This window comes from Plecotus auritus (genome assembly GCF_963455305.1).
Source record: "Plecotus auritus genome assembly, chromosome: 6".
NCBI lineage: Eukaryota > Metazoa > Chordata > Mammalia > Chiroptera > Vespertilionidae > Plecotus > Plecotus auritus.
In genome coordinates, this window is record NC_137773.1 from 39,714,969 (window position 1) to 39,739,839 (window position 24,871).

Genomic DNA, 24,871 nt, shown 5'->3' on the forward strand with positions numbered 1-24,871 from the left:
TGATCTGACCCTCTTAGATGAGAAACTGAGGCTGGGAGATTGGTCAGCATCCCATGGGCTTCAGACCCAATGACTGCCTCATGGGCCAGTGCTGGAGGGGAGGCTGGGCTGCAGAGGTGTGACTGAGGGGCGCGGTAGCACCTGAGGGCTGACACCCAACCCCGCTTATCTGTACAGGCTCACGATGAGGACCAGCCAGGCACCAACAACAGCCGCCTGTACTTCAGCCTGCTACCCAGTCCCTACAGCCACAACTTCTCGGTGGACCCTGACACAGGGCTTCTGAGAAACCTGGGGCCCCTGGACAGAGAGGCCATCAACCCCGCCCTGGAGGGCCGAATTGTGCTGACTGTGCGTGTGGCTGACTGTGGTGTGCCTGTTTTAAGCACTGAGGTCAATGTCACCATCACTGTGGAGGTAAGGCCTGGCTCAGCCAGGGTCAGGGGTCAGGATGGGCTCTATATCGGGGGGCTTCCAAACAGATGGCCAGCTCCCCACCTCCGCCCAGCTCGAGTTACATTTTGCCCTTTGCGGCACGGTGGGTCAGAGAGTTCTGCAGCCAGGCTGATGGGTTAGAATCCTGGCTGCCTGGTTGTGTGGCTTTAGGCAATTCCTCAACCTCTGTGTCCTAAAGTTCCTCATCTGTAAAATGGGGATGAAAATAACATAAAGTGAGTTAACAAATGGAAAGTGCCTGACCCATAGAAGGCACTCAGTGAATACTAGCTCTAACTTTCATTCACAAATCCACCTGATCCCTCCTATCTCCCAGCACCATTCAAGGGCCAAGATAAGGGGCGGAAATCAGCATTTATAGTGTCTACTGCACACCTGGCCCTGCAAGGTAGCCATGGTTATTACCATTTTATTGATCAAGGCACAGAGAGATTGAGTAGCTTGGACAGGGCCTCAGAATGGGGTTATGAAGCCAATCTGTCTAGTATTAAGTAGGTACCAGCTCACAAGGCACCTTCCTCTAGAAAAGCGTTGTAACAAATGCGCACCTCTACTATGCCCACGGTGTGTGGATGGAGCCCCCGAGGGTGAGTGCACAGCCTGCACCCCCTGGCAGGGCAGCCCTGTGTCCCTCAGCTTGGGAAGTGCCACTTTCCTACAAGGATCCGAGCGACACCTCAGAGAAAATGGAGAAACAGAAGCTGAATGAGGACTTGTCAACTGTCTTTGGGATAGAAGTGGGCCACAAAGAAGGGAGAAAGCAGCACTGTATTCAGTGAGTGAGTGGGTGCTTTCACAGCCGTTAGCTAGTCCTCACCATGGCCTGCGCGCAGGGACTGCTACTGACCCCATATGCAGATGAAGACCTTGAGGCCCAGAGAGGTCAAAGTCACACGTGAGGCAGAGGTGGAGCCGGATTTGACTCACAGCTGTGCTCTTACCCACTCCTTCGAGTTAGTTAGGAAGGCCTGGAGAAGGCAGCTGGCCATGTGCATTGAGCCAGTCATGCCATCTATGGGAAATCACCATCAGAAAAGACATCTAGCCCTGCCGGGGTGGCTGAGCTGTGGAGCATCAATCCAGGAACCAGGAGGTCACTGGTTCAATTCCTGGTCGGGATGCATGCCCAGGTTGCAGGCTGGATCCCAGTCGGGTGTAGGTGTGGGGGTGGGGGTGCGGCCAATTGATGATGTTCCTCTCTCATTGGTGTTTCTATCCCTCTCCCTTCCTCCTCTAAAAATCAATAAAAACATATTTAAAAAAAGAAAATACATCAATTGGCGGGGGGCGGGGGCTTTGTTTTTAAAGATGTTCTTTCTACTGTTATTTAGAAAAAGCTGAAAGCAAAAGTGGGTGTCTGTGGGCTGCCTGGGGGAGGGTTGGAAACATCAAGGGCACCCCCAGCACCCCCAGTGTCAGGGGCAAATGTGGCAGGCGGTGTTGGCTGTATGCTCTGACAACAGTGGTAGCGCTGTGTGTGGGGTGGCCAGGGCTGGAGAGGGAAGGCTAGAACAGAAAACGGTAAGCAAATGAGGCAGGACCAGGTGTCAGCCCTGGCAGGTGCCTGAGCACAGATGCGTGTCGAGTATCGTGGAGTTGGCTGAGGGAGGAGAGACAGGAGGAAAGGGGGGGAGGGGAAGCTCGGGCTGCAGGGCCTTTGTGGAAACACAGTGGTATTGGTGCCAACACAATACATCTGAGAAATGGTAGTCAAGCTGGGCCAGATAGGGACACACATGGGGACTGGGAAGCACCCTTCCAGAAGACAGGGTCTAAGGCAGCTCTGAGCTGTGGGCAGAGAAGCCGAGAGGAGGCGGGGCTCCCTAAAAGTGTATAACTAACTTCAGAGGTCCCGCCACAGGCCTCAGAGCCCCAGGTGTGAGACCTGGGCTAGTTCCACCCTCTAAAGGCCGTTTCCATCTGTGAAGTGGGCAGTGCTGTCTGGGAGACCGCAGAGCCTGTGCTCTGAGGGAGGCTGAGCCCTGGGGGCTCCTGAGGTCCAGGACTCAGAACTGCCCTTGTCTGCAGGACATCAATGATAATTTGCCCATCTTCAACCAGTCCAACTACATCTTCCCCGTGAAGGAGAGGGACCCAGGTAAGACCTCTCTGGGCCAGGCTGGGCACGGGGGCTAGGCCCAGTGTGGCATATGACCCCTCCCAGGCTGGGCCTGAAGCGCCCGAGGGAGGTGAGAGCAGGGGACGCCTCCAGTGACCAGGCCAGGGGTCCCTGGGAATTCTGCTTCTCGTCCACAGGAGTGCTGGTGGGTGTAGTGCTGGCCTGGGATGCGGACCAGACGGAAGCCAACAACCGCATCAGCTTCAGCCTGTCAGGGAGCGGTGCCAACAACTTCATACTCCGAGGCTCAGTGCTGGGGTCTGGGAGGGCTGAGGGCCGCCTCTGGCTGCCCTCAGACGTGAGCCTGGACTACGAGACCCTGGCCTCCTACAATCTGACAGTGAGTGCCGAGAACCCAGACCCGCAGGGGGCGGAGGCCACAGCAGGAATCTTCGTGCCTGTGGAGGACGTGAACGATGAGCCACCTACCCTGAGCTCAGCCTCGCTCCGGGCCATCCGTGTGGCTGAGAACGGCTCGCAGCACGGCCAGGTAGCTGAGGTGGTCGCCTGGGATGTGGATACCGATGCCCAGCTGGAGGTGCAGCTTGTGAACGTCATCTGTACCAAGTCCGGGGTGGACGTGGGCAGCCTGTGCCACGGCTGGTTCTCTGTGCTGGCCAACGGCTCTGTGCTCATCAATCAGAGCGAGGCCATCGACTATGAGACCTGTGACCTGGTCACGCTGGTCGTGCGGGCCTATGACCTCACAACGGACCCCCGCTTCCAGGCCTACAGTGACAATGGTGAGGTGGTCTGGCACGGTGGGCTCGGCAGGCTGCTGCATAGGGGCAGTGGGAAAGAGCCCTGGGCTGGAACCTGCAAGGTCTGGGTTCAAATCCTGGCTCTAGCTCTGACCAGCTGTGTCACCAGGAAAGCCGGGGCGCCTTCCCGAGCCTCATTTCCCCATCTGTCAGGTGGAGTCGGGTAGCAGGTTGGCTGTGCAGATCAATTGAGAACATGCATGTAACGCATTTAACACAGTGCTTGGCACACAGATAGCACTTAACGATATCATTTTGTGGGGTGGTGTGAGGACAGAGCGCACTGCAGAGTCAGACGTGTACTTGTGTCCCACCTTTTACTTAAGTAGCAAAATAACCATGTTAATCGCTGGCATGTACCCAGTCCTTACTTCAGCCAAGGGCTATGCCAGTCACCTGGTAAGCATTTCTTCATTTCACTCCCACACAACCCATGAGCTAGGTGATCCCTCTATAATTTTATAAATGAGGAAACTGAGGCACAGGGTGGTAGGTTCAATAACCCAGCTTACACAGCCAGTAAGTGACAGTATAACGTTGTGGTTGGGTGACATATGCCTGGGTTGGGCTCAATCCTGGTCCACTGCTCTGGCTGTGTGACCTTAGGTAAGTTGCTTACCCTCTCTGAGGTCTGGGAAGGGTACTCCCTCCCACAAAGGCCAGAGGAGATCGACTGGGCATCCCAGGTCAGGAGCAGGAGAGGGGACTGGGTGATGCGTGGGAGAGAGGCTGCTGGGAGCATGGCTGAGGCCCAGGCTTTTTGGGTGAGGCCTTTTCCTAGAGACCAGAGCCAGCCAACCTTGTTTCCTAGGAAGCCTCCCCATCACCATCGAGGACATAAATGACAATGCACCCTATTTTCTGCCCGAGAATCAGACTTTCGGTAAGCAGCAACCCGCTCCCTCCCCTCTGCCAGGACTAACTTTGGGCAACTTCCATAGACCCTCCTTAGGCCCCAGGTGGGCCCTTAGAAAGGGAGGAAAGCCTCCAATCCTGCCTCTCCCCCAAGGTTCCAACAGGAGGGGAGACCTGAGTGTTTACCCCAGCTCTGTCCCCACTCCTATCTGACCCGGGACCAGGCCCTCCCTCTCTGGGTCTGAGTTTCCCTATTTGCACAATGGGAGATGCATGACCTGCTCACTAATGGCTCAGGGGTAGTTGTAATGGGAGTCTCTGATGGTAGAGAGGTTGAGGGCAGGTTTGGAGGGGATGAACTAAGCTAGTGGTCAGCTCTAGGCCAGGTGGGAATGGCTCTGACCCCACTGACCCCTTCCTATCCACACTTGTAGTGATCGTCCCAGAAGTTGTGATACCCAACCAGCAGGTGGCGTCTGTCCGGGTAAGTCCTTAGCTCTGCCTTTGGCAGTCACTTTAGCCCAGGAGACACGGGGCCAGGACCTTCAGGCCTTTAAGCTGCCCCCCAAATGTTTTAATACTGGAAAGGAAATTTATTGACTTCAACATATGAAAAGAAAATGCCAGGATGGAAATGAACACCTGCCTAATTGATATAATTAAACTTCATTCATTGTTAAATTTAGTATTCATAAAAATTTCATGACCGCAAAAACCACTTGCAGGCTAGATTTGTCTCACTACACCAGGATTCTTGAGTATTAGAGAAAAATCAACTGTACATTAAACAAGTTCCTTGTAGTTAAATCATTTCCAGAGCAACATCATAAAAAGACTCAATTCTTCATGGTGTCGGATGCGGGTGTATTTATTAGTGGGTGGTGGCTGTGCCAAGTGGGGAGGCCCCCCACACAGCCTGGCCTCTTGCTGACCTGGGCAGTTGCCACACCTTCCTGGAACTCAGCTTCCCTCTAGACAAGAAGCTGGCAGTTCCTGGCAGTGACCTCTAACCCAGAGGCGGTGGTGTCTGGGTGCCGCTGTCTGTGCTGTGGAAAGTGTGTGGGTGCAGGAGATGAATGGCTTGGCCTGCTTCATCAGAGCTGAGTTTTTGGTAGGACAAGATCTCTCTTGGAGCCTCAGTTTCTTTCAAAGTCAGTTTTCCAGTCTTCAGCCAATTGTCTTCCAATGTCATTTGTCTGGCCATGGCTTGAGCAATTTTCTTTAAATCGACTTTTTAAAAAAAAATTTAAACACCAGCTTTAGCCTCATCCTGAACAGTGACACAGTGGACTCATGCTTCTGTGTGTTGGCTATATTTTTCTCTAAAAAGCATTAGAATGAATAAAAATGTTTGTGCCCTCTCTCCCAGTCATTTTATGGTTCATTAGGGGAACTTGTACTCACATCAGTAAGCACTGAAATGAGGGCTCCAAGGGAAGGAGCCTGGCACACAGTAGGTGCTCAGGAAATCTGAGTGTGTGTGTTGGAAATGGGTGGGTGGGGCAGGGTGGGATTTCTACATAAAAGGGACTTTTGGCTGGTAACCTGTTGGGTTGGAGGGCCAGAGGCAGGGACTTGCCAGAACTTGAAAATGTTTAAAGCATTTGCTCAGTTGGGGTGGCCTGTGGAAGGCTGATAGAGATTACGCAGACCAGCCTTCCAGGCCACCCTAGCCTGTGATTCCTGCTAAGGGTGAGGGGTCCCTGGCCTGGCCCACAGATGTTGTCCACTCTTGCTCCCAGGCCAGAGACAATGACTCAGGGAGCAACGGGGCCATCTTGTTCTCCATCCTCCAAGTGGATTTCATCACTAAGGATGGGGCCGTGATCCCTTTCCAGGGCTTCTTCCAGGTCTCCACCTCTTCAGAGGCTGATGTGTTCATTGGCCACATTAAGTAACTATGGGCAGCCCCTGGATGGGGGTGGGGGGAGCCCAAAGGGGACCTCAAGGCGGTGAGTTCCCCATCCTTGGAAGGGTACAAGTGGGTTCCAGAGGACTCCAGCTTGAGTTCCAAGGCTGAGTTGTTCCCTCTTACCTTCCATAGGCTGGTGACTAGCCTTGATGCCACTCTCCAAGGCACCTACCAAGTGACAGTCCAGGCCCAGGATAGACCTTCAGTGGGTCCTGCCCTGGAAGCCAACATCACCCTGAATGTGAGCTTTGGGTCCTGCCTCCAGCCCTGCTGTCCTCTGCCAGCGCCTGGGTCCCTTGTGCCTCATCTTCTCCCATGCCCCCCTCCATAGCTCTTCACTGTGGATCAGAGTTACCGTGTGACATTGCAGTTCTCCACGAGCAAGGAGGAGGTGGGCGCCAACACGAACAAGATTAAGGAGTAGGTCTGGGGAGCCTGGAAGGGGGTGTGGGGAAGAACATGGCCTGTGAGCCTGGTCCCTGATAAGACCGGGATGGAATGTCTCTCAGCCCTGTCTCAGACTCATAGCTTGTCCCTGTCTTTGACCCTGTACCTGCACCTCCTTTCTGCATGTCCCCAGACGCCTATGCTTGGCTGGGCAGGGAAAACCTCAATAGGGCTGTCGTGTATAGTTGCTAAGGCTGTGCACTCTGCTTGCTAAGCTGTTAACCCAATCCCAGAGGAAGAGCTTCCTTCTCTATTCACAGAGGTGCTATTTTCTTAGCCAATGGAGCTGTCCAGTGGAAGTGCCCCTTCCTAATTCACACAGTCCCTAACTTCACTGGCAGAGCCCTGGCCGCAGGCCTGGTTTAAGGCCCCTACCCCAGGCCTCTGACACCTGCCCCTTTGCAGTGCTCTGGCCCAGGCGACCAGGACTACTGTCTACATTGTGGACATTAAGGATATAGAGTCCACAGCTCGGTGAGTGCCCGCAGGCGCAGTGGTTGGTGAGGAAGAGAAGCAGCAGGAGGGGCTGCTGGGTGGTTCTAGGCTGCTGTTAACGCTTCACCCCTGCCCGTTCCAGGGACCGAGGCCGTTCCTACCTCGATGCCTACTTTGTCTTCTCGAATGGGTCGGCCCTGACACTTGATGAGCTGAGTGTGTGAGTGGGACTGCCCATGGGGGTGGGGCAGGAGGGTGACCAGGAAGCCTGGGGGATCCCAATGTCCCTCGGGCCTGAGCGGGGCTCTGTGAACAGGATGATCCGGGAAGACCAGGATGCACTGACACAGCTGCTGCAGCTGGGGCTGGTGGTGCTGGTGAGTGACCGCAGGAAGAAAGCTGTGGGGCAGTGGGGTGGGATACGTCTGTGGACCCCAGAGCCTCCCTCATACTCTTTCTCCAGGGCTCCCAGGGTAGTCCGAAGTCAGATATGTCGAAGGTGCTCAGTAGCGTCATCATAGGATTGGGAGTGGCTTTGCTGCTGATCATTGTGATCATGACTATGGCCCTCATATGTGTCCGAAAGAGGTACCGTTCTCATCATCCTGTGTCTCCACCCCCGCCTCTGCCCCCCACCCCCCAGCCATAAGGGAGAGAGGGTAAATAGAGCTTGGGTTTAGGTGTCAGGTATATCTGTATTCCATCCCCATTGACCTGTTGTGACATCTTGGGTCATCTCCCCTCCTCAAGCCTCAGTTTCCTCATCTGCATAATGGGCATGAGACTCAAAGCCCTCAAGGAAGCAATGTGCATCTCACACCCAGCAAGATGTCTGGCACCTAAATGCTGTTTCTTTTTCCTTTTCCAATGATTTGCAGTCAGCAGTCACATCTGGGTATGAGTCTAGGCCTTGACACTAGTCAACTGTGTGGCCTTTGGAAAATCCTTTTCCTTCCTTGACAGTTACTTGTACCTGGAAATGGAGGGAATGCTCTTCCTTGCCAGGGTTGTTGTGAAGTCACACTCCCAGGGCCTGACTGGACACACAGTGGGTGTGCAGGGAAAGTAGTGACCCCTTTCCTGGTTCCCACAGCTACCGCCGGAAGCTTCGGGCTATAAAGGCTGCCAAGGAGGCCCGGAAAACAGCAGCAGGAGTCATGCCCTCAACCTCTGCCATCCCTGGGACTAACTTGTACAATGCTGATCGGTGAGTGGGACTCAGAGGGTGGGTAAGAGGCCCCATGGGGCGGCTGAGGCACACGGCCGCTTGACTAGGCCTTTTCTCCAGGGCCAATCCCATGCTGAACCTCCCCACCAAGGACCTGGGCTTTGAGTCCCAATCCTCCTCCAGCGACCTGGACCATCTCAGGTGAGCAGTGTCACTCATAACCATGCTGGTTGGTGGTGGTAGTGATGGTGCAGGTGGTGGTGATGGTGATGGTGGTGATGATGGGTGGTGGTGGAGTTGGTGATGGAGCTGGTGGTGATGATGGTGGAGATAGTAGCAATGACATGGTGGTGGTGATAGAGGTGGTAGTGATGATTGTGATGGTGGTAGTGATGGTAGTGGTGGCTATAGTGATGATGGTGGTGGTGATAGTGGTGGAGGTGGTGATAGTGATAGTGGTGATGATGGTGACGGTGTGGTGATGGTGGCTGTGATGGTGGGGTGGTGATGAGGGTGTGGTGATGGTGTGATGGTAATGGTGGGAGTGATGGTGGTGATGATGGTGATGGTGTGGTGATGGTGATGGTGATGGTGGCTGTGATGGTGTGATGATGGTGTGATGGTGATGTTGGGAGTGATGTTGGTGGTGATGGTGTGGTGATGGTGTGATGGTGATGGTGGCTGTCATGGTGGTGGTGATGATGATGGTGTGGTAGAGAAGGGAGAGGCAATGGTGGTTTTGACCACAGACAGGGAGGACTGGGCCTGCCAATGATCTGAATTCCATCGTCTCCCCATAGCCTCAACTCCCTGGATGACAACTCTGTGGACCTGGAAAAGAACAAACAGGAAATCAAGGCAAGAGGGGGGCTTAGTTGTTGCCTGGGGATTCTGACCTGGGGTCCTTCTCTGAAGGGGTGGGGTTCAGGACAGAGCAGAAGGATCTGCTTCTGACGTAGCATTTCTGCTCCCGGCCCTGAGACACCTTATGGCTTTGGAATGGGGTCCAAGCCTTGCTCCTCTACTAGTCACTGTGACCCTGGGTGGGTGAGACTTCCCTCTCTGCTTTCGTTTTCTCACCTGCAAATGGGGATCAGAACACCAACCATGTAGGGCTGTTGTGAGGATGAAATAAGAGTTGGTATAAAAACCACCTGGCGCAAAGTAAGTGCTAAAATATCTGCTTCCCTGCCTTTATATCCCTTATAGAAGAGCTGGCAGGGTGGGGGGAGGAGATGTGGAGGTGAATGTAACCTAGCAAAGGAGAGAAGGTAGGCTCAAATGAACAATAGTACCACCATTTGTTCAATAAGTTAGCTGGTTCTATTGGCTCAAAAGTTCACACAGCCTGGCTGCTGCTTAGAATCACATAGGGAGCTCTTTAGAAATACTGGGCCACAGCCCAGGGACTCTGATCCGAGGGCTGAGGTGAGCCTGGCATGAACGTGTTGTAAAAGCCCTGGGGTTCTCATGTGCAGGCAGGATTGAGAAGCAGGAGAGGGGTGCATGATGGGTCCTCTCCCTGCAGGGGTGGGTGCCAGAACCGGAAGGAACTACCATCTCGCCTTCCCATTTTGAAAGGCACCGCTGGAGAAGCAGCTCTAAGGCCCACTGAACTTTAATAGTCTGAGGTCCTGTGTGTGTGGGATGGTTAGGTATCCACGGCCCTCTGGGTCCTATTCTCAGCTATATCCTGCTCTCTGGGGCTCCCACCATTCCTTCAGTACTTAATTTCCCTTGAGAATGCCTTACATGGAAGGACTTGGCCAACCAAAGCCTCTTATGGGCATTAAAATATCAGACTGTTGCACAGAAATCTGGCTGTAACATGGAGGCCTCCAAACAGGATCCCAAGGATGGGAGTCATAGATGGCAATCCCGGCCACCAGGCAGTAGTAGAGGTCTCTGGGTAAACAGCTCATCTCTGGTTGAAGATGGGTTGGAAAACTCCAAGGGACATGTCTAGGGGTAACTGAGGCAGAAGGAAAGTCTTGCCTGCCAGAGCTGGTGGCCAGACAGGTGGAGGCCAAAGCTGCTCCCCAGAGGGAGAAGCAGTCAGGGGCCCCAGCAATGGGGCTGGACCTGTGGGCTAGGAAAGGTGGAGAGCTCTGAAGAGTCTGGAGAGGGAGGGGGCCAGGCCACTGAGAGCCTTCAAAGACGGAAGAGAGCTAAGACTGTCCTGGGATGGCAGGGGGTCATTATATTTCCAGAAGCTGCCTGAGGTCCCACCCCCTCTCCCGTAGCAGTAGGCAGGCCCTGAGGCCCTGGGGCCTTCTCAGGAACTGGCTGTCCCTCTTCTCCCTTGGCTGAGTGGGGAACACAGTGGGGGGCCTTTTTCCTCACATCCCTGGTGCCCTGACTCACCCAAGACCTCTGTGTTTGTGTGGGAGGTATCAGAAAACCGAGGGATCGTCCAATCCTACTGTTTAAAACAACTAAGGCCAGGGAGGAGTGCTGCCTTGCCCACAGTCAGAACGCTTGCAAGTCAAGTACAGACTAGAACCCAGGTCTTGTCTCCAAGGCGAGTAGCATCTTCCTGGGCTGCACCGTGCCAACAGCTCCTGAGGCGGGTTAGTGGCGAGGGCTCTAGGGAGCACAAGGAGAATGTTTAGCCTGACCTGGGGCTGCTCAGATGTTCCACTGTTTACCAGGGAACAGCCCCAGCCTGAAAAAGCCCTTGTGGTCCCCCAGGGACGGTGCTGGGCTCTGCCCTGTGGTGCTCTGTTGTGCAGTAGCGGAGCCTGGGGGCTGCCTGGCCTACTGAAGGGTTCAGTTCTGAAGTGTGTCTGTTTGGCTGTGTGTGTGCAGCATATCACAAGGGGGCGGGGGGAAGGCAGAGAGATGTGTGGGTGTGCACCACAATGAACAGAGTGAGACCCTGGCTGTAGGAGATGTCAGATTGCACCAGAGGCAGTGTTGTGCTGTGGACAAACTTCAGAGCCAGCAAGGCCCGCGGCCCAAACCCTGCGCTGCCCCTCCCTGGCCATGAGAGCCCTCTCAGCTTCAGTTTCCACATCTGTAAAATGGGGCACAATTCCTCCCTCATGGGATTCCTGTGGGTACTTCAGGTAATGGATAGACTGCGCCATTGACGCAGCCTGCCAGCACGGTGCCTGCCGTGGGGTGCAGGTGGCAGGAACTTTGCTGGACTGGCTCCTTGGCACAGGATCCAGGGCCTGGCATTAATCAGGACTGGGCAGAACACCAAAGTGCTGCTGTGTCTGTGGATGGGGCAAAGGCCAGAGTAGTTCCCCCATCAAGTGAGGTCCAGCCCTTCACTTGGGTCCATCTGTACCTCCAGTGGCATGGCCACCTCCGGGACACAGCCAGAGAACCGAGGCCCCAAGAGGAGCAGGGTGGGACTCCGGCCAAGGAGCCATCTGTTTGTGTGGGCTAGAAGGCCTACCCACTTCCTTAGGGCCTGGAGACATCACCCCATCTTGTCCCAGCCCTTCACACCTCTCCTCTCTCCCCCTACAGAAGGAGCCCCCACAGAGTCCGATGGAGCCGGACGCAGAGCCCCTGAGCGTGGTGCTATCAGGAAGGACGGCGGGCACAGGTGGACAGCAGCAGGTTTTGTCCTTCACCAATGCTGGCCTGGATACCACAGACCTGTGATGGGGCCCTGCCACAGGGCCCTGCATGGGCCCCACTCTTCTGGTCTACCTCGGAAGAGATTCTGTTTCCCCCAAACGATACCTACTGTCCCTGCATATAATAATATACTAGTATTGTGTTGCTCTGCTCCCTTCTGCTTGTAGCCAGTCACAACTGATGAGAGTTGGAGGAACATTTTATTACCAATGTATACTGTGACAATTTGTAGCCAAAAACCACGGCTGGAGGGGTGGGACTAGGTGTTCTGAGGGGTCTTCAGAGACTTGTGGGGCTCACAGCACAGGGGGTACAAGAGGCTGGAGAGGGAAGCCTTTAAAGGACAACTGTGGTTATAGAATGCCCCAATACCCAAGACCAGCTGCCACTCAGTCTGCCTGTGGCCCAAGACCTGCAACCCAGACCTGTCTGAGACCCTCTGACCTTTCTGAGACTCTCCTTTCAACTGCAGTGCCAGGGCACTTCTGCAGCTGCCTCCCCGCTCTGGGATTGTAAAGAGTGTCCTGTGAGGGTGGACATAGGGCTGGAAGTTGGGCCAGGTGAGGGGAGACAGGAATTGGGGATGACTACCAGCATGCAAGAGATGCCTGGGCCATGGGGAAAGCCCGTGGGGAGGACACGATTTCACACACGCCCAGGGCCTCACATTCAGAGCCTTGCACACTCTGGGGCCTCGCACACCAATCCTTGCACACTTGGAGCTTATGCACACAGTCTCTCCCATTCTGTGGACCTGGCTGACACTGGCAGCCCACCAGCCCTCAGGGCTGGGGTACTGAGCAGGTCCCTGAGGTCGCCCAATGTGACCGGGAGGGAGTGGAGCGGAGAGCTGTGAGGGGACAGTAAGGAGTCAGGGCTGGGCTCGTGGACTCATGACCAGGAGGGAGCTGGGTAGAGAGGGTTCATTTGTGTGGGAGGGGAGGGGGCTGAAAAAAGAGGATGAGAAGGCCCTAGAGGCTGCCCATACCTTGGAGGCCTGTGGCGTGTCCAGGGGATCCCTTCCAGGGATCTGGGGTCAAGAAGGGAGCCTGAGAAGGTTGGAAACCGGGGCGTACAAAACGGGAGCTGATCACTCAGCCGTGGGTCCGGCTCGTGAGCAGCACCTGGGCCGGCGCACGCTCTGCAACAGCGCGCGGAAGAGGCCTGGCGGGCGCTTGGCTGCACCCTCGGGGGGCGCAGCACGCACCGAACCTGCGCGGCCAGGGCCCAGGCGGGCGGCTGGGGGCAGTGTGGGTGCTCCTTGGCGGCCGTGCTCCTCGATCTGTCGCTCCAGATGTTTCTGGATGGCCATGCCCAGCACCTCCACCTCCATGGAGGCGCCGTATACCTCCCACGTCATACCCTTTTCGTCCCAGCTCACGTCGCGCACGGGCTCGGACGCCTCTGGGGGCGCCATGGCGGCAGCCAGCGCCGAGCCAGGCCGCACCAGCACCTCGGGGAAGGCGGGCGGCGCGGTGGACGGTACGGCGGCCTGCGGCGTCATAGGTCCAGTGGCTACAGAGCGCATCTCGGCAGCCCCCAGCGACACCTGCAGGCCCGCGTCCCGACGCGAGGGCGGCCTGGGCGCAGGGCTGGGCGCGCGCGGCGCCGCCTGGAAGCTGAAGGCTGGGCCACTCGCGCCATCCTGCGGAGTCATGGGGCTCACAGCTACCGACACGCAGGCTTGCGCGCCCGCCTGCGTGCCCGCGTCCTCACGTGGTGGCGGGGCACCTGCATCCCACGACGGCGCCTTAGTGAAGTTGTCACGAGTCCGCGGCCCTGGCGGGGGTGCATCGGCCTCCGGGCCAGGGCTGCCCCGGGACCCAGCGGCCATGGGGTCTTTCTGGCCCAGACTGCAGGCCTCGGTGCTGACTGCTGGCGCTGGCTGCACGAGGCCCCCTCCGCTCCCGGCAACCGCAACCGAGGGAGAAGTGGCTGAGCCGCAGCCTTTACCATCTGATTTCCTGGGTCCGGAGGGGGCCTCCGCCTGCTCCAGAGTCAGAGGGGGCACATTCCCCAAGGATGGGGGCTCTGCTTTTCCCGGGGGTGGCGCAGAGTCGGCCTTCCCCAGGGCCATAGGCTCCACCTTCCCAGAGGCAACAGGGCCTGCTTTTCCTGAGGATCCAGGATCCTCCCTCTCCAAAGCCAGTGGCTTCTCCTTCTGCAGAGACGCAGCCTCCGCTTTTCCTGATGAAGTGGGACCCTCATGCTCAGGGGGCTTTGTGTCTGCGTTCCCCAAGGCCCCGGGGCCCACCTTCGTGGAGTTCACAGGACTCCCCTTCTTTGGAGGCAGAGCACCCACCTTTCCCTCTGGGACAGTATCGGCTTTTCCCGAGGGTGCCAGGACTGTTTTCCCTAGAGTTGTGGGCGCCACCTTTCCTGCAGACACCGAGTCCACTTCTCTGGGAGGCACAGTTTCTGCTTTCCCCCTGCTCACGGGGTCCACCCTGCCCAAGGCGGGGTCCGCCTTCCCTGAGATGGTGGGACCCACCATTCCAGAGGCCACAGGACTTGCTTTCTCTGAGGACAGTGGCGCTGCTTTCCCCTCAGTCACTGCCCCAGTTTTTACAGAAGACGAAGGTCCCGCTGTTCCCAAGAACTTGGGATCCCCTGGAACCGAGGGCACAGGGTCTATCTTTCCTAAAGATTCAGGATTCACTTTCCCAGAAGATGATGTTTTTATATTTCCCACAGAAATAAGGGGGTCCACTTTTCTGGAAGACACCGAGTCCTCCTTTTCTGAGGATACAGTTTCTGTCTTTCCCACAGATGTCAGTTCAGCCTGCCCAGGAGACAATGGCTCTGGCTTTTCTGAGGACACAGGATCCACCTTCCCCAAAGACACTGGACCCACCTTGCTCAACGACCCAGCATCCGCCTGCCCAGCAGACCCGGTTGTTGTCATTCTCACAGACATGGGATCTCCCTTTCCTGAGGAGGCAGGCTCCATCATTCCCGGGAACTGAGGGTCCTCTTTTGTAGAGGACACCGTTTCTGCATTTCCCACGGATACAGGATCTGTCATCTCCAAGAGTTGACCCCTTCCTGCCAACCCCGGAGCCACTGTTCCATGGGACATAGGCTCCATTTTGACCGGTGACCTTGGAGTCAGCATTGCCAGGGACCCAGGATCTGTCTTTCCTGCAGACGCAGAAGGGGCGTATTCCAAGGACTTGGGATCCGCCTTCCCTGCGGGCCCAGGATCTCTCCTTCCCAAGGACACAAGATGTGCCTTGCCCGCAGATGCAGAACCCACCTCTTCTGAGGACACAAGAAACTTCTGTCCTGAACACCTGGGCTCCTCATGTCTTGGGCACGCAGGGCCCACTTTGGCCGAGGATACAGGATCCTCCTCTCTTGGGGTCCCAGGATCCATCCTTCCAGAAGCCACAGGATCCCCTTTTCCCAAGACGGCAGGCTCTGTCTTTCCTGTGAACATGGGATCTGCCTTTCTCAAGGACCCGGCATCTTCCTTTTCTATGCAAGTGGGATCTGCCTGTTTTGAAGGCTTGGAGTCCAACTTCTCCAAGAACATAGGCTTTCTGTGCTCCAAGGATGAGGGATCTGTGTTCGCCGAGGACACATGCTCTGGCTTCCCAGAGAAGGTGACTTCTGGTGTTCCTGAGATCGAGACTCCATGTGCTCCCACTGTCTCTTTGGCGGCTGCCTCGTGGGGAGGGATGCAGGTCAGGGATGGGCAGGCCAAACTCCTGCCAGGATCCTCAGAGCAGGAGGCCCCTTCCCCAGTTCCACTGGGGTTGCTGTGTCTAGAGTCCATGCCTGGGCTTTGGGCAGGGGTGTGCCTGGGGGGTTCAGGGCTGGCCTTTGGTGGAGAGGAGCAGTAATCCCTCATGGCCGGGCTCCCAGCCCCCAGGCTCCCATCCTGTGGGCAGCAGAGGGCTGTGGGCTGGGGTCCTCGAGGGCTGGGGTCCTTTCGAAGCCACTGGAGCCAGGCTGGTTCTTCAGCACTGTCCACCTGCCCTCATGACCATGCTTCAGCCCCAGGCTGCTGTCCGGTGCTGAAACACAGAGAGAGTAGACTCAGGCTCAGGGGAGACCCAGCGGAGAAGAGCCTCCATCTGGGCCTCCTCTCTTTCACCCTCCTCCTAGCAGCCAGGCCTCCTCACCAGATTCTCTGCCCCGGTCTGGGCTAAAAACACTAACCCATCCACATCACTGCCCTGCGTCACTGCCCCCAGCGACCCTGATTTCCTAACATGGCATTCAAGGCCCTTCACAATTTGGCCACAGTCTAACTTTCAACTTCCGTTACCATCACCTTTCCTTGTCAGCCCACCCCATGCTGCCTAGAAATTATGCTTTTGTCCTCTAGCCCGCGGGTCAAGAACTCTGGGCCTAGGTAGTAATTTAAGTGAGGGAAGCAAGCTAAGTATAAAACAATAGGGAATGGTGAAGACTGTAGCAAACCAGAGAGTGTATGCCTTGTCTAAGGGGAGAACCACTACTTCACCAGCCAAGTATTGTTCTGGAGAAATGCATCCTGGTAGTACCAGTGAGAAGTGGGAAATCCGGCACTTTAATGTAAAATGTCCTAATTAATTCAAGATAAAAAAAAACAAAAACAAACTACGACACTCTGGGGGCTAAATAAAATATGTCTGTAGGCTACCAGTTATGTCTGTGTAGGCCCTGGGGAGCTGTGAATAGTTGATAGTCTAAGAAGGGATATAGTCCAACATGTGTGTTTTCAAAGATTGCCCTGGAATGGTGTGGAGGCTGGGCTGGAGGAGAGGGGCTGGCCAAAGCTTATGAGGAGGCTGGTCAGTCATTCATTCAATCTCATTTATCCAGTGCTTCATTCATTCACCCAGCCCCTCTGCAGCGGACTCTGAGCGGCTGCAATGGTCTAGATGAGAGGTTCAAGAAAGGTCCTGGGAATGGGAGTCAGCAGGATTGAGAGCTCTGAGGGAAACTGACAGGAACCAGCTGGCTGTAGGGGATGCTGGTGGGGGTGGACCGCAGGATTCTGGCTGGGGGTGGGTGGGTTGCCAGGCAATGGTGCTGGGCAGGAGATGTGGGGAAAGGAGGAGTTGCGTTTTGGACAAGCCAAGAGTGTGGTACCTGGGGGACAGCCAGGGAGAGGATCTGGCAGGCGGCTGGGTCTGCGAGCAGCTCTGTTCCATTACACACTCAGCAGCCAAAGCAAGCCTGAAACCCGCTCTTCCTGCCTCATCTCCAAAGCCACCTTGCTACTTCTCAGGCCCAGATCCCCAGAGTTACCCTTAACTTTCTGTCACAGCCCACATCCCATCCATCAGCAAAACATATTGGATCTGCCTTCAGAGTATACCCAGAATCTGGCCACCACCCTGAGCTTAACCCGTACTATCTCCCACCTGGATCATCCCTGCTTTTTTCTTCATCCCAAACAGCTCATTCTCAACACAGCAGCCAGAGGGATCATAATAGGACTCAAGGCAGAGCATGCCCCTCCTGTGCTCAGAACCATGCAAGTGTTTCCTCAATCTTATGCAAAGTTAAAGTAACTTTCTTATAATGACCCGTGAGATTCTGCATTTTTCTGGCCCCAGTACCTCTCCCTTGATTATGCTGCTTTGGCCATACTGGCTGCCTGGCTGATCCTCGAACACCCCCTGCCCCAGGACCTTTGCACTGGCCGTCCTCTCTGCCTGGAATGCTTTTCTGCCCGATATCTGCGTGGTCTGGTCCCTGTATAAAACAGCCTCCTCCCCGACACTGCCTGGAGCTCTGCATCTCCCTTGCCCTGCTCAGATTTTCTTCACAGTACCTGTCACCATCTGACATATTACATTGGTTAATTGCTTATGACTTGGCTTTACCATTAGAATGTCAGCTCTATGACGGGGTTGGGGGGGAGAGGAGGGTTGTTGTGTGTACTGATGTATCCTCAGAGTCAAGAAAATGACTAGCAAGTAGTAAGCTAGTAGCTCCCAATAAATATTTATTGAATGAATGACTGAGTGATCTTTTAAAATGTTGGTCCAACCACGCGATTCCATGCAATTTACTTCTCCTGGCTCTTGCTGGGGAGGTAAATTGGCTGTAATCTTTTTGGAAGGACATTTATCAATTTCAGTGCACATAGCATCTGGGCCAGCACGCCCACCTCCAGGGACGGCCTTGAAGACAGACTGATGGTGTACAGGGGTGCAGGAGGACATGGCTGGTGATGAGAAGAAAACCAAGAAGTGTGTTCAGAAAGTGCAGGACAACCACTGGGACCCCTCCTAGCTATCAGAATGTGCGGAGTGAAGAGGAAAGATGCCCAGAATAAAATAAGTGAAAAAAGCTAGGGGACAGCATGGCCAGTGGGATCCCATGCATGTAGCCAAGGTCAGCGGTCGGCAAACTCATTAATCAACGGAGCGGCAAACCGCAGCTCACGAGCAGCATGTGGCTTGTGAGCCACAGTTTGCCGACCACTGGCCAAGACTCACATTTATGGTTTAGTTATGAAAAGAATGTTTCTAGAAGGAAACTCATGTAATTTTTAGTAGTGATTGCCTCTGGGAAGTGAGACCAGGGATTTGGAAATGGAAGAGATTTTTTTGTCTGCCCCTCTATAAAGTTTGAATTTGAGTTATAACTTTTTTATTTTTATTTCAGCGATGAAGAGAGAGAGAAACATCAATGATGACAGAGAACCATTGATAGGCTGCCTCCTGCATGCCCCATACTTGGGATTGAGCCCGCAACCTGGACACATGCCCTGACCAGGAATCGAACCGTGACCTCCTGGTTCATAGATTGATGCTCAACCACCGAGCCACGCTGGCCGGGTGATTTATGACTTAAAAAATAATAAAACAGGAAAGACAGAAGTCTTTAATGACTCTCTACTACCTTTAGGGTCAAATCCAACTCCATAATGTGCTTTCAAGCCTCTGCAGACTTACTGACCTGCTGGGCTGTATTATTCATTATGCACTTCCTCCCCCAAAGCATATACATGCACGCACACGCATGCACACACCCATTTTCACTAGCACACACATCCATTTCACTCAACCCCCCATATTCACGCACACATGGACATACACCCACATTCACTCACACATATATATGCGTACCACCTCTCTGGGTTCCTCCGTGGTTCACATCTCTCCATCGTGGCCTCTACCCTCCTGCCTGGCTCTCATTCAACCTTCAGGTCTCAGTTTAAATGCCTCCTCCTCCCCTGGGGGCCTTCTTTGTCCACCAGCTCCCTCAGGGTTCCCACAGCCTCCAGTTTTCCCCTAACCAGACTCATGTCACTCTGCACTTACACCTCTGGGTCTCTGCCTAGACTTAGGTCCCTGGATGGGGACATAGTTCCTACTGTTCACCACTGGGTCCGCAGGCTTTGGGCTTATGGGACTTAAAGTGGTGGTGGGGTCATCACCAAAATGGGGACACAGGGGGAGGGGTAGTCTTACAGATAATGGTGGGCACTGGGTCTTGGGAAGGTGACCTGGGTGCCTTATAGTGGGACTTATAGGGGAATGTACAGGAGCAGCTGTGAGACAGGATTTTGTTGTTGTTGTTGTTAATCCTCACCTCAGGATATTTTTTTCCATTGATTTTTTTTGAGAGAGAGTGGAAGAGAAGGGGGTAAGGGAAGGAAAGATGGAGGGAGGGGGAGAGAGAGAGAAAGAGAGAGAGAGAGAGAGAGAGAGAGAGAGAGAGAGAGAGAGAGAAACATCAATGTAAGAGAGACACATTCATTGATTGCCTCCGGCACAAGCCCCAACTAGGGTTGGGGATAGAACCTGCAACCCAGGTACGTGCCCGTGATCGGGAACTGAACTTGCAACACTTCAATGCACGGGTCTACACTAACTACTGAGAAACACTGGCCAGGGCTATGAGATAGGTTTAAAGCACCGGAGACGTCTGGCTGGAAGTCTTTGGATCTGGTTTTTAGCAGCATGAAAAAAGAATGAGTTGGAAGGTCACTGGCCCACAAGGGTCAAGCAGGCGTCAGATTTGAGTGGTATGGACTGTGTCCATCTTCATTTTTTGGCTCTAGATCAGTGGTCGGCAAACCGCGGCTTGTGAGCCACATGCGGCTCTTTGGCCCCTTGAGTGTGGCTCTTCCACAAAATACCACGGCCTGGGAGAGTCTATTTTGAAGAAGTGGCGTTAGAAGAAGTTTAAGTTTAAAAAATTTGGCTCTCAAAAGAAATTTCAATCGTTGTACTGTTGATATTTGGCTCTGTTGACTAGTGAGTTTGCCGACCACTGGTCTAGATGATGAAATGGGCACAAGGAAGTGTTCTCTCCCATAAGAAAAACTGCAGAGTAAGTGACATGACTCAAGACTGCTGATTCAAGTGGGAGTGGTGGGGACTGTGGTAAACGAGAGAGCAATGGCCCCTTCTAGCACTAAGTTCTACTAGCTCAGTGGTCGGCAAACTGCGGCTTGCGAGCCACATGCGGCTCGCGAGCCACGGTTTGCCGCTCTGTTGACTAATGAGTTTGCCGACCACTGTCATATACTACCCTTTACCTCTCTGCACACAATATGCCACAATAGCCTAATCCTCACAGCTTCCAACTACACAGTAACATTTAGTCTAGTCCAGTGGTCGGCAAACTCATTAGTCAACAGAGCGTTTTGCCGACCACTGTACTAGCTGATTAGGAATTCATTTACTCTTATTTTTTTAGAAAGTGGGGGGAAGAAGAAGAAGGAGGAAGAGAAAAGAAAAGAGAGGAGAGGAGAAGAAAAGAGAAATAAGAGAAGAGAAACATTGATGTGAGAGAGATACATCAATCAGTTGCCTCCCCTACACGCTCTGACTGGGGAGTGAAGCCACAACCTAGGTATGTCCCTGACTGAGAATTGAACCTGCGGCCTTCTAGTGCACAGGACGATGCTCCAATCAACACCACTGGCCAGGGCAGGAATTCATTTATTAATTCACATATGCGTTGTTCTTGGTACTAGGGATATAGCAGTAAATAAGAAATGCATGATCCCTGCCTTCCAGGTGTGGAAAGATTGGGGGACAAGCAATCCACAAGTAAGCAAATAAATCATGTAATTTCAAAAATAATAGATGCTGTGAAGACAAAGGAGTGGGCAGCTGGTTTAACACATGCTTGAGGAAGGCCCTTCTGAGGAGGTAACAGCTGAGGCAGCCATGAAAATGCCTGAGTGGCTGGAGTGGAATTGGAAGGGGGAGAGGGAAGAGGCAGCTGGGAGCCCAGCATGCAAGCCATGGGGGAGAAGCGAGGGCTTATCCTAAGGCTACTGGGAACCCACGGAGTGTCTTAAGCATGGAAGTAAAGGTGGCTCTTGCATGGCCAACTCTCATTTTTTGAGCAAAGTCACCAACTTGGATTTTTCTATATTTTAAATGTTGGTTAATGTAAAAAATACTACACAGGCCAGATAACTCACTTTTGTGGGCCACTGTTGACCCCTAGGTCACTTGCTTGAGACCTCTGATCTATCTGGTCCTTTGGGCTACAGAAAAGGATGTAATAAGCCAGATCGACTGGGTAGATGGCCAAGAGAGAGGGCCCAAGTTCTGTGCTGTGTTCTTACTTTCCAGAGGAGGAAACTGAGGTCCTGAGGGCTGGGTCTGCCTGCCATGCCTCCTCTCAGAACCTCATTTTCCTCTTCTGGAAAATGGGAATTCAATAGCTGCCTGGCAGGTGTAAGGGGGGCTTGGGATGGAGCTGGAAGGAGTTAACAAGGCTGTAGGAGAGGTGCTTGGAGCCCTCACTACCCCTTATTTCACCCTGGGTAGCCCAGCCCTGGGTCCCCTCACACTAGTCCCTCCAACAAGCTCCCTCCCCTGGGTGTGGCCTAGCAGAAAGACAGGACTGCTCCCCATTTACCAGCTCTGTGACCTTAGGTAAGTCCCTTCTTCTCACTGGGGACCCTGGCAAACCCAGCCCCTGCTCCCACAAGGCTGTTGTGAGAATTAACGAAGATGAGAGGTGTGCGCAGCTCTGCACTTTGGGGCTGGCTGTGTCTATGGAAGGCCTGTTTTTATCTACTCAGCCTGTCAGCGCCCAGCTGTGCTCCCAGGAGGGAGCAGGGGAGGGAGGGCCAGCAGCAGAGGCACAAACTGGCAAACCCAGTCCTCAGCTATGCTTGTTTGACCTGGAGTGGTAAAAATTTCTTTAAAAAAGGAATTAACTTTTAAAAGTTAGATGATTTCATGTGAAAACCATATTTCTAGATCCTCTTGGAAAACTAAAAATTGGCAATCTGAGCTTGCTTTCTGCATGGCAATAGTCAGCAGGAGCCAAGCAGTGACTGCCTCGTTAGATGGAGGTGTACTCTCTAATTAGCCACAATCACCAGCCCTCCCTATGGTGTCCTGCACACTAAGGCTGATGTTGGTTGCCATGGGTCACTAAATTTGTACCATCATTTTTCTCACAGCTAGCCTCTCATGTATGTTATCCATCTATCCTGTAGCCACCTGAGTTTTGACCTTTGACTAGATAGAAAGGTGGGAAGTGACCTCACACACAAGGCCCCATGTTTATGTGCAGACCCCGGGTGCCATGCAGGTGTTGTGTTCTTACTTCCCAGAGGAGGAAACTGAGGTCCTGAGAGGCGGGCAGGGCCCAGCTGGTAACATGCCCCTTCTGAAAGGCCCACCTGGAAGAGGCCAGTGTCTCAGTTCCCAGCTCAAGGTTCTTTGACCTGGGATCAGTTTTGGGATAGGGACAGAGAACCTGGCCACGGTCAGAAAGGTGTGGGGTCAAGCCTGAGCATGGACTTACTCCATGACTTTGGATGGGTCTTTCCCAATCTGTGAAGTGGGGGCGGGAATGCAGGTTATATTTAGAAGAGCTGGCCCAGCCCAGGGTTGAAGATCAGCCAAGATACCATTCCCAGAGGCTCTGCTGCTCACAGTTCTGCTGGACCCTTCCTGGCTTGTGAAAAAGCTTTGATAATCATCCAGCCACTTCTGCAAGAGGCAGTTCAAGCCTGGGGTGCCACCTTCTCACCACCCCCACCCTCCCTCTAGATCCCAGTTCCATCACTCTCCCACTGTGTGCTCAGCCCTGGGCCCAGCACTCTCAGGCTCCCTTTAGCATCTGGACTCTACAAAAATCTCATGAGGGGAGCACTATTACCCCATTTCCCAGATGAGGACACAGGTCAGAGGGAGAAAAGACTTGACACCAAAGGCACACAGATGGGGTGGGGGACTGTGGTTCAAAGCCTATTGTTTCTGAACCCAAAACCTGGATTCTTCCTACTGGTATCAGCTAAGATCTTGGACACTGACCCTTGATTCTTAAAACCCCTTTCTGCTTTTTGGAGTTAGGCAAAGGGTCTTCCCCATCTCCTGGTCCTAACAGGCAAAGTACCAGGGAACATTCAGGAGAGGAAGCAAGAGTGTCCCCCCCCCCCAAAAAAAAAGAGTGTCCCCCATGCATACCCCACCTACAGGAACCACAAACCCATGAGCAGATGACCCCTTAGGTGTGTGAGCCAGCTCACCCCGTGTGCAGAGGGAGTGTAGAATGCACCAGCCTAGGCCAGCCTGGGAGCTGGGATTTGGCTCTTGCATTCTGCTCAAGAAGAGCTTGGTGTACACATGAGCAACCTGTATATGCATAAAATAGCCTGTTTGTTTGTGTCACATGGGGGCCACTTGGACCCTGTGGGTGTGCACATGTGTGGCTACATGGCCTCAGAGTCTCATGGGAGAGCTGGCCTGGAGGTGTGCCCTGCGTCTGGGCAGAGCAGCCCCTATAAATGCCCATTCTGGCTCAGAGACCTGCCCAGCCCATTCCTCTCCCTCTAGGATTTCTTCCCAGGGCTGCCAGCCACCAGTGAACACTTCCTCCCATAGTAACGGGACCTATAAAGGCTTGTGGGCTTTGACAGGCATGAGTGTGGCCTGTGTCTGTCTGACAATCCTGGTCTGCTGCCCCTCACCCTCTCATACCCTCGTCTCCTAGTACCCTCACGGCAGCAAAGCTCCCTGCCTGGGCTGCAGGTAAGAAAGAGCTTAACAAGGGTGATGGCCAAACCTTCTTCCAGAAATGGCCCCCAGATCATCCATCCATCCACTCACCCCCAAGAGGGCAAGAGTGTGCACACTGGGGCTGAATGTGGGGGAAGGAGGATATTAAGCTAAGAGACAGAAAGTGTGCGACAGGGAAAGTGCACACAAGTGTGACGGCCTACTCCAGGGTCTGGGGATACATGAGGGACACCATGATGAGCAGGTGTGAACAGGCACACGCAGGCCAGAGCAGGGTGGCTGTGAGTGTGTCAGGATCAGGGAGTATTGTTGAGTTGAGAATGCTGTGATAGCGATGGCTGGTGTGAGTGCGTAGCTATGCCTGGGTGTGTACGCAAGGCTCCCACTGGGTGTTCTGGGTGGTTGCACAGATGGACAAGTTTATGAGTCTGATGGAATGACCAAGGCCCACAGTGTACGTGTGTGGACCTATGGCCTCATGCGTTGTGTGACAGTGTGTGATGGGACCCCAGAGTGTGTGCCACACTAAGTGTGCAACAGTGAGTGTGCTCAGTGTCTCACGAACAGCACAGCCACTCGAGCACTGAGCTTGTTCTAGGAGAGAAATGAATCAACGCAGGCGGACCCCTCCCCGCGATATCGGGAAGCGCCCCCCCCCCCCCCCCCCCACACACACACACACGGCCATGCGGAACAAAGGGGCTGCGGGCTGCGAGTCCAGGCGCGGGGCCAGGGTTCTATACACATGCGGACAGGCCGGCGGGGCCCCTCGGGGACTCGGCCCGGACAGCGGGACCCGCCCCCACCCCGCCCCGCCTCGGCCAGGAGCCTAGGAATGGGCACCTGCCGCCCCCGGCCGCGCGCGCACACGGACCCGGGCTCAGGCCGGACACACGCCGTGCACGGGGCCGAAGCCCAGCATCCAGGGGTTTCGAAGACCCTGGACAGCGGTTCCGGGTTTGGCAGGAGAAGAAGGGGTTCTACGCTGCCCGCCCGGAGGGGCAGCAGGTGCGGGCGGGCGCTTACCCCTCTGTGCCGCCGCTCGGTCTCCTCGGCGCGCTGCGCTCCAGCTCCCGCGGCCGCCGCCCGAGCGGCCTCGGCGGCCTTAGGCCGGGCTGGCGGGCGGACCCTCGGACTCAGCACCGCTGTCCCCCGCGCCAGATCCGCGCTCCCGCC

At 54.6% G+C, this 24,871-nt stretch overlaps 2 protein-coding genes across 2 annotated transcripts in view; one reads left to right on the top strand and one right to left on the bottom strand.

The window, feature by feature from the left end:
• Nucleotides 1-11,905, top strand: part of CDHR2 (cadherin related family member 2) — a gene marked incomplete at its 5' end in the record, with an annotated part of 33,066 nt that extends 21,161 nt beyond the window's left edge. The window contains 16 exons of the mRNA XM_080673431.1: nt 178-417; nt 2,485-2,554; nt 2,713-3,318; nt 4,148-4,219; nt 4,626-4,675; nt 5,934-6,085; nt 6,236-6,344; nt 6,435-6,523; nt 6,956-7,024; nt 7,128-7,205; nt 7,302-7,362; nt 7,449-7,573; nt 8,079-8,192; nt 8,274-8,354; nt 8,954-9,011; nt 11,634-11,905. Of these exons, the coding sequence (XP_080529557.1) occupies nt 178-417; nt 2,485-2,554; nt 2,713-3,318; nt 4,148-4,219; nt 4,626-4,675; nt 5,934-6,085; nt 6,236-6,344; nt 6,435-6,523; nt 6,956-7,024; nt 7,128-7,205; nt 7,302-7,362; nt 7,449-7,573; nt 8,079-8,192; nt 8,274-8,354; nt 8,954-9,011; nt 11,634-11,771 (2,112 nt within the window). The 3' untranslated portion in view covers nt 11,772-11,905. The remainder of the gene's footprint in view (nt 1-177; nt 418-2,484; nt 2,555-2,712; nt 3,319-4,147; nt 4,220-4,625; nt 4,676-5,933; nt 6,086-6,235; nt 6,345-6,434; nt 6,524-6,955; nt 7,025-7,127; nt 7,206-7,301; nt 7,363-7,448; nt 7,574-8,078; nt 8,193-8,273; nt 8,355-8,953; nt 9,012-11,633) is intronic.
• A 24-nt stretch (nt 11,906-11,929) lies between these two features.
• GPRIN1 (G protein regulated inducer of neurite outgrowth 1) lies at nt 11,930-24,871 on the bottom strand. Its single transcript, XM_080676622.1, has 2 exons — nt 24,722-24,871; nt 11,930-15,766 (listed from the first exon to the last, which is right to left on the bottom strand). Exon 2 carries the CDS (start codon nt 15,598-15,600, stop codon nt 12,838-12,840), a length of 2,763 nt encoding a protein of 920 aa, XP_080532748.1. The 5' UTR covers nt 15,601-15,766; nt 24,722-24,871; the 3' UTR covers nt 11,930-12,837.